The 7,505-nt window shown below is 38.9% G+C and overlaps 1 protein-coding gene across 1 annotated transcript in view; it reads left to right on the top strand.

Moving 5' to 3' along the window:
- The window catches only part of LOC143030220 (solute carrier family 2, facilitated glucose transporter member 6-like), a 13,153-nt gene extending 7,996 nt beyond the window's left edge, over window positions 1–5,157 (top strand). The window contains exons 2-4 of the mRNA XM_076193380.1: window positions 354–543; window positions 2,445–2,839; window positions 5,032–5,157. Of these exons, the coding sequence (XP_076049495.1) occupies window positions 354–543; window positions 2,445–2,839; window positions 5,032–5,157 (711 nt within the window). The remainder of the gene's footprint in view (window positions 1–353; window positions 544–2,444; window positions 2,840–5,031) is intronic.
- The last annotated feature ends 2,348 nt before the right edge of the window (window positions 5,158–7,505 follow it).

Below are 7,505 nucleotides of genomic sequence, written 5' to 3'. Positions count from 1 at the left end.
GTCTTTGTTAAATCTATATGAAGCTTACAAAAAAGATGAAAAAAGATTATGAAGTCATGAAAAAATCATACAAAATAATTTATTAGGAGTCAAGGAAATATATATATATATATATATATATATATATATATATATATATATATATATATATATATTTATACATATATATATATATATATATATATATATATATGTGTGTGTGTGTGTGTGTGTGTGTGTGTGTGTGTGTGTGTGTGTGTGTGTGTGTGTGTGTGTGTGTGTGTGTGTGTGTGTGTGTGTGTGTGTGTGTGTGTGTGTGTGTGTGTGTGTGTGTGTGCAGTGATTTTTTCAAACGTTAGCTTTTTCTATTGCAGATTGTGTATGCAGTTGTGGTTGCAGGCTGTATGATGATCGAAGGCCTGTTCATGACGTGGCCAAACGTCGTCGTTGACCTCATCATCAATGCCAACGCCAGCAGTGTCACCACCGAGAGTGCCAACACTCTTCCACCCTCACACATACAGGAGGAGTTTCTCCTGATGGACTACGAAGCAGGCTGGCTCGGTAAACATCGTCTGTGTATCCTTCGTGGGGACTTTCTTTGGCTCTCTGGACTGGGCACCACAGCCCCCGGGTTAAGCTTTATTCATTGAGTGCCGCGGAGCAATAGGAGGAAAGTGACCCTTGGTGTTAAAGGGAAGGAGCGTGATGAGTTATATCTGGTTAACAGTGCCAGTGTATATGAGTGCCTGCAGCACGTTGCCCAGATATCTCCGAGGCACTCCAATCGGAACCTTTATCAAGTTTGCAAATATTACAACTGATAAATGTTTTACGTTTTTCTTTATCAGCTCTTGACCCATGAATAGAAACTGGAAAACTATATCTCACTCAAATTCAATTCTTAATTTTCATAATTCACAAAATGTTAATGAATAGAAACTGGAAAAATATATCTCACTCAAATTCAATTCTTAATTTTCATAATTCACAACATGTTAATGAATAGAAACTGGAAAACTATATTCAAATACAAATTTCAAGTCTACTCGTAATCAAAGCACTCTCTAACTTTATAATCAATATTCAGCACTAATCTACGTAAATCAATATTGAATACACCACGGAATCTTATTCTTAATTCAAAAAGGATTACACAATATTCTATTACTGCACTCTTTCTTAACCAATCCTCAACATTAACCCACGGAAATTAGTGTTAAGTTAACAAGGAAATTTCAAACTTAATTCAAATTACATTCTCTTACTGCACTCATGTCTTCATTGTTCAATCACAGCATTCTTCTTAGCACTTATAAATTTAGTTACAGAATTAAATGACCACTTGGATGTTCAACACTGACTTACTTTACTTGGCTCCTGTGTCTAGAAAGATATTCTTTCTTTAAATTATATACTCACAGTCATGGTCTTGTCACAATTTCAATACTTCCCATGGAAACAGTAGATTTAAGTCCATGGTCTATATAATTTATATATATATACTATGAATAGAAGTGGCCCAAGAACGGAACCCTGAGGAACTCCACTTGTAACATTTTCCCATCTAGAAGTTTTTCCATTTGAAACAACTCTCCGTTTTCGACTATTCAATCAATTACTAGTCCAACTTAATAGGCTACCACTTATTTCGTGTAAACCAAATTATTAAGTAGTCTTTCGTGTGGGACGGTATCAAAAGCTTTTGCAAAGTCTAGATATATTAAATCTATATTGTTTCTTTTGTCATAATTCGAGATAACTGTGTTGTAGAACTCGAGTGAGTTAGTCACGCAAGAACGTTTCCGTCTGAAACCATACTGGTTATCATTTATCATACGGTTACTTTCTAAATGATGTTCGATAGCATCTCTGATGATATTTTCCATTATTTTTATTTTTTTTTTAAATATGGGAGTAACGTTAGCTAGCTTCCACTCCCTTGGGACATCTCCGGATATGAGGGATTTCTTGAAAATAATTTCTAATGGAACAACAATTTCATTTTTAATTTCCTTTAAGATTCTTGGATGCCAACCGTCAGGCCCTGGTGTTTTATTAACTTTGAGTTTATCTATACACCATTTATTTTTTTCTTTTGTTATATTTACCGTAGTGAGTAAATTTACCCTAGGCTTTTCACAGGTTTCAGTTTGGAATTCACTTTGAGGTGTTTCGTTTACGAATACCGAGCTCAAATAACTGTTTAAGATACACCCTTTCATGTGATGAGTCAGATCCAGTGAAAATATATGAATGTCTGAAAAGTCATGCTGGCTTGGAAGGCAAGGACCAATTTCTATGTATTAGTTCTAGACCTAAACTGGGATAAAGATCAGATAAATCCCTTCGTACTTCTACAATCTTATTTATTAATATAAGTGAAGACAATTGTGCTACAATAGTTAATGTATCTATATATTTCAAAGTTAAACGATAAGCTAAGCGAAGATATTCTTTTACAGCCTCCCTACCCACCCTTTCGAGCATCCCTTTCATCTTACTCTCTGGGATCTTCATCAACTTAGTTGGACTCAAGGGATCCACGATACTAGGTCTTGTGTTGGCCATTGTCTCCTGGTTGATGATAGGCCTTACCCCGACTATAACAGCGCTCTTCATAGGACGAGCCATTTCCGGCGCTGCCTATGCCTTCATTGTGACGGTGTCGCAACCTCTGGTGAGCGAGCTGGTGTCTCCCAAGATCCGAGGGGTCGCTGCAAGTTTTCCGATGTTCTTCTCGTATTTGGCCTCTCTGGAGATGAACGTGGCCAACATTTTCCTGCCCTGGCACCTCACGACGACTTTTTGTGCTGCGCCATTTTTTCTCCTTTTGCTTTCCATCTTATTCGTGCCTGAGGTACGTATATTAACATTATATGAGAATGAATATGTTTGTCCTTGAGCATACACTAAATGAATTCACAGACTGTTGTACGTGTATGCGTTCGTGTGTGCGCGTGTGTGATTAGTTTATCATTATTTCTATTATGATTATTATTCATATCTAATTATCAATTCTTTCTATTACTTTCTCAATAGCTTTCTCCGATTATACACACTTCGCCCAATCGTCTCTTTCTTATTATGCATCGATTACCCAAACTGAATATAAATTGGCTATCTGCCAATATGTTCACCTCTTAGATATTGTATCCACCAATCTTTCACAAATTAACTATCGTTTTAGTCAAGGGCGTTTTTTTTATAATTCAGAGATCCCTTCTTGTTTCCTTCCTTCTAAGTTGGTACCACATCGCTCCTTTTCCATTGTAGAGCAATTTCCTTATTTCCAGTAAACATACATCTGATTGCTTACAATCCTTTTACCTCTATATTCCTTAGATATTCAGTTAACGATAACTCCAAGCCCTGCTTTTTTTTTATCTATGATATCCAGTAGTTTACATACAATATGTGCTCCCAATTCGTGTCTTTACGTTTCATTTCAAGTAACCCTTTTCCTTTCTTCAATGACACAATACATAACCAATCCCAATTGTAATCTTTAATTCATCATTTCTATTTGCAATTTTACATCTTCAAGTCTATTCTAGATTGGCGATCCCTTTCCTGTATTCGAGTTTACTGTTGACGGAGGAATTTAGCTTTGTCTTTACAATTATGAACTATATATTTCTGAATATTTCTTTCTATCCTCAGATACTTATATAATCACTTTTAGCTGTTTTGTATTTTCCTTTTATTGGGTTATTCTCTTTCATTCCTTCCGTATCCCTTGCCAGCCATATACTTATTCTTTACTATATGATACAGTATATCTTCTCATGAATCTTCGCAACCATTTTATTTTTTCGTTACTCCCATTCTTGAACTTGTCTTTGTTTAGTTTTACATTCTATTATTTGAAGTGGATTGTTGTATGAAACCTGACCTGAGCTAGCCCAAACCCTTTCAATCTCTTCTTGTTTATCAGTTTTTAAAACTACTCCTACATTTTCGTCACTTTGCAATTATTGTTTTCCCTGTCTGTTTTTGGTGTAATATGTTCCTTCCCTTACCCTCAAATTATGACAATTCTTTACCCAATACAATTTCTTTTAATACAGTCAGCCCTTTTTCTCAATACTTTACTGTTGCCATTATATTTATCTATTTGTTTGTTTCATCTTTCATTGTGTTACGTTCTAACTGCTCTATTTTGGCATCCTGAGTAAAATTAGATTTCTTCAATACCTAGGCTTCTTCAGTGACTTAACCTACTAACTTCCTGAGATAAATTTTGCTCTTTCAGATTCCCTCAATCTCCTGTTGCCTGCTTAACATCTTAAATAAATAGTTTCTTCATGACAGTCAGTTTATACCTTTTTTCCAATTTTATTTCTTTCAATTCCACTTGTATCATTTGACATTGTAAACAGTCTTTGTCTTTGGTCCTCCTTGGCATCAAAGCAAACATCCTGTCAAGGAATTCACACTCTCCGGCATTCCTCCCACTGATTCTTTCTCTCTCTCTCATTTTAACTTTTTTCACATTAGGTTCCCATCTTAACATCTGTCAGAATTGGTGGCCCCACGTCATACACCACATGTCAGGTGTCCCACCTTGAAAGCCATATGTCAGGAAAACACTGGAGGAGATAAATGGTTTATTTACAGTTAAGAAGGCGTGGGTCAGGGGCCAATATGTATTTCTTGAAAAACGCTACCCACGGGACCACGATTCGACAGTGGCGATTTGCCTGGGTTTGGGAGTCGAGACGATTCCGCGGAGGAGAGCGACTGGTGGCTCCGGGTACGGAAGGAGAGAAGGCTGCTGGGTTAAATGTTCTCGTATCTAGTTGCTGGGAGCATTGGAGGGGTTCTAAGATGATGGTTGCGGTTCCGAGGAGATGGTGAGAGAAAGACAGCTACTGCAGATATGGAAAAATTAGTCGTCGTATATAGGCCCTTCCCGTATCTTCTTGGATTTACAGATACGATCTTGAGTTTCCTTCACTTTATTGGTTAATCTTAAGGAGATTTCACTACTCATTTCTACACACCTTTGCACAGAGTTTCCAGTATAACATTATACATCGTTTTACACAGAGTTTGGAGTACACATTGTACATGGTTTTACACAGAGTTTGCAGTACACCACTTTACACAGAGCACGTCTATCAGACCGACGCTCTAGGACCTCTGCGCCGGGTTTTTGTTGCCGGAAGTGGCTAACTCAGCAAAGTTTTGAGGTGCGTTTTATCCTTTTGTTTAATAATTCCACCTTGAAAGTCCGTCGCCCCACATGGCTGGGGCAACCCACTAATTACCTACTATATTTTTTGTACAAGTCGTAATATATACATATCCAGGGGGGTGGCTCGTTAATATGTAATGTTTCCGTGTGTTATGTGGGTCGTGTCTAATGGCATCCATTATGTGTGTGTGTTCGTGAGTGCGTGTGTGGGCGCCCGGGGAGGTGCGCTCGGCTGGTAAAATGCAGACTCAGCGATTTTGAGCGGATATGGTAGGCGCCAGAGAGTCTGGTTGGTGATTGTGACATCGTTCACAATGCGTGGGAAATGGTGGTGATGTAGGTGGTGTATACATATCGCCCTCCCCCTGGGGTTAGGTGGCTCCCGGTACCTAATGTTACATGGTTAACCAGGTATTGATACATATATACTATTATATAGTTATATAGTCAGAGACACAAAATCTTTGGGTGGTTATATGTGGAGAAGGGGGGGGTGATGTTGAGGTGATTATGAGGTCCCAAGAGGGTACATTGAACTAGAAGCATGGGTATGCGATGTTGTGTCTCTGAATAGGGAATAAAGTTGTGTCTCACCAACATTACATATATTTTCAACTATTACATGAAAGTTTATACGATACTTCACGTATCACTGTTTGTAAGTCATATTTTCAACTATCACATAAGAGTTTATATGACATTTCACATATCACTGTTTGTAAGTCATATTCTATGTTTTCTGGGAAACTCTTATCTACGAGTTTGTATGAGTATATATATGTCACTATAAGATATTGGTGAGACACAAGATAAAACTTAACCTAGGTTTACAGCAATTTGGGAAACGGAGAAGAAAAAAAAAACTGTTTCAAAGACTTATTTCATGCAAAAGTATTTTGTTGGTATCACTAGTACAAAAATGATGATTAAGATTGAGAGGGCAGTGGAGGCATAGGGTAAAATTTTATAGTGTAGATCTAAGGAGTCCATATCAAGAGTAGTTGATTTATTTAGGAGACGTACCATGTCTATCTTACTTGGGAGGATGGTATCGGGGATCTTAGGGAGGGGTGGAAGCGTTAGTTGGGTTATGGGACCTAGATCGTGGGCGGTGTTGAGAGTGCCTTGGTTATGGAGTTTGTTGGGGAGGAGCATTGAGTCCATCATATAGATGTGGCAGGTGTCTGGTAGAGTAATAGAGCCGTTGATCTTATGATGGGAGGGTGGTTTGTGTAGGCATATTACGGATACTAATGTGGGGTGGGGAAGAAATATGAAGTGTTTATGTCCTACGTGGGTGTGGTGTATTTGAGTGTTGTCCGAAAAGCGAAAATCACATGTCTCGGAAAAATTGACTTTGGGTGTTGTGAGTTCTGAGAGGCAAGGTTGGGACTTGGTTAATTGGAAATGGAAGGGGTAAGCTGGACAGATATGGAAGTTGGGTCGTGCTATCTTGCAAGCTGCCATGGTTGTTGACGATTGCTCCTGGTATCAGTATGGGGGTGGAGAGGGAGAGGTGGACGAGAAGGGGTAGCAGAAGTATGGGAGGCATCCTGTGGATGAAGGTTATGTTTTAGTGAATGAGGATATGTCTATCTGACTCTCGCTAAGGTTATAGTGGTCGGAAGGAAGTAGAGAAGTTTTGATAGATATGCGGAAGGGAGTTCTTATTGTAAATTGGCCATTTTAACCTCCACTGAGGGATGCATGACGTCCTGCATCTTCAGGGGCGAGAGCTAGAGTGCATGTTTAGTTGCGTCGACGTAGTGTCATGTGATGGGACTTGGGCTTAGGTGAGTTATGTGTTAATGCGGTAGGTGGGTTGTAGTTGGGAGGTGGGGTTGGGTCGAGGTTAAGTTTAACTTTTCTCAACTTCTCTCCGTGTATGGTTACGGTTGTGTGATCGGAAGGGTCCGTTAACAGGAAAACATTGTTGGGGAGTGAGGTTGTGACTGTGAAGGGGCCTAAGAACTTGGGTTTGAGTTTGTTAGATCTATTAGAGTCTCTGACCATGACTGTGTCTCCAAGTGTTATGCTAAGTGGAGATGATCGTTTGTGTTGTTTTGTTTTTGTTCTTTCTTGAGCTACTTTGAGGTTTTCTCTGACTTGTTTGTATATACTTTGCATGCCTCTTTTTAGGCATTGGGTAAGGTTATCTAGGTTAAATAAGGGGGGTGGTGGTTGGTTGAATATTTGGTAGGGTAGGCGCATTCTTTGGCCAAAAATTATCTCATGGGGGACATCTTTGTTGCGGAGTTGACTGTGCTATTGATACTAGCTTGTGCCTGGGGTAGCCAATCTTCCCAACTATCCGAAAGATCGTTGG

Source organism: Oratosquilla oratoria, chromosome 12, assembly GCF_046742065.1.
Source record: "Oratosquilla oratoria isolate Oo_2021 chromosome 12, ASM4674206v1, whole genome shotgun sequence".
NCBI classification, from domain to species: Eukaryota; Metazoa; Arthropoda; class Malacostraca; order Stomatopoda; family Squillidae; genus Oratosquilla; species Oratosquilla oratoria.
Note: the sequence above shows the minus strand (reverse complement) of the source record. Positions and strands in the feature narration are given on the sequence as shown.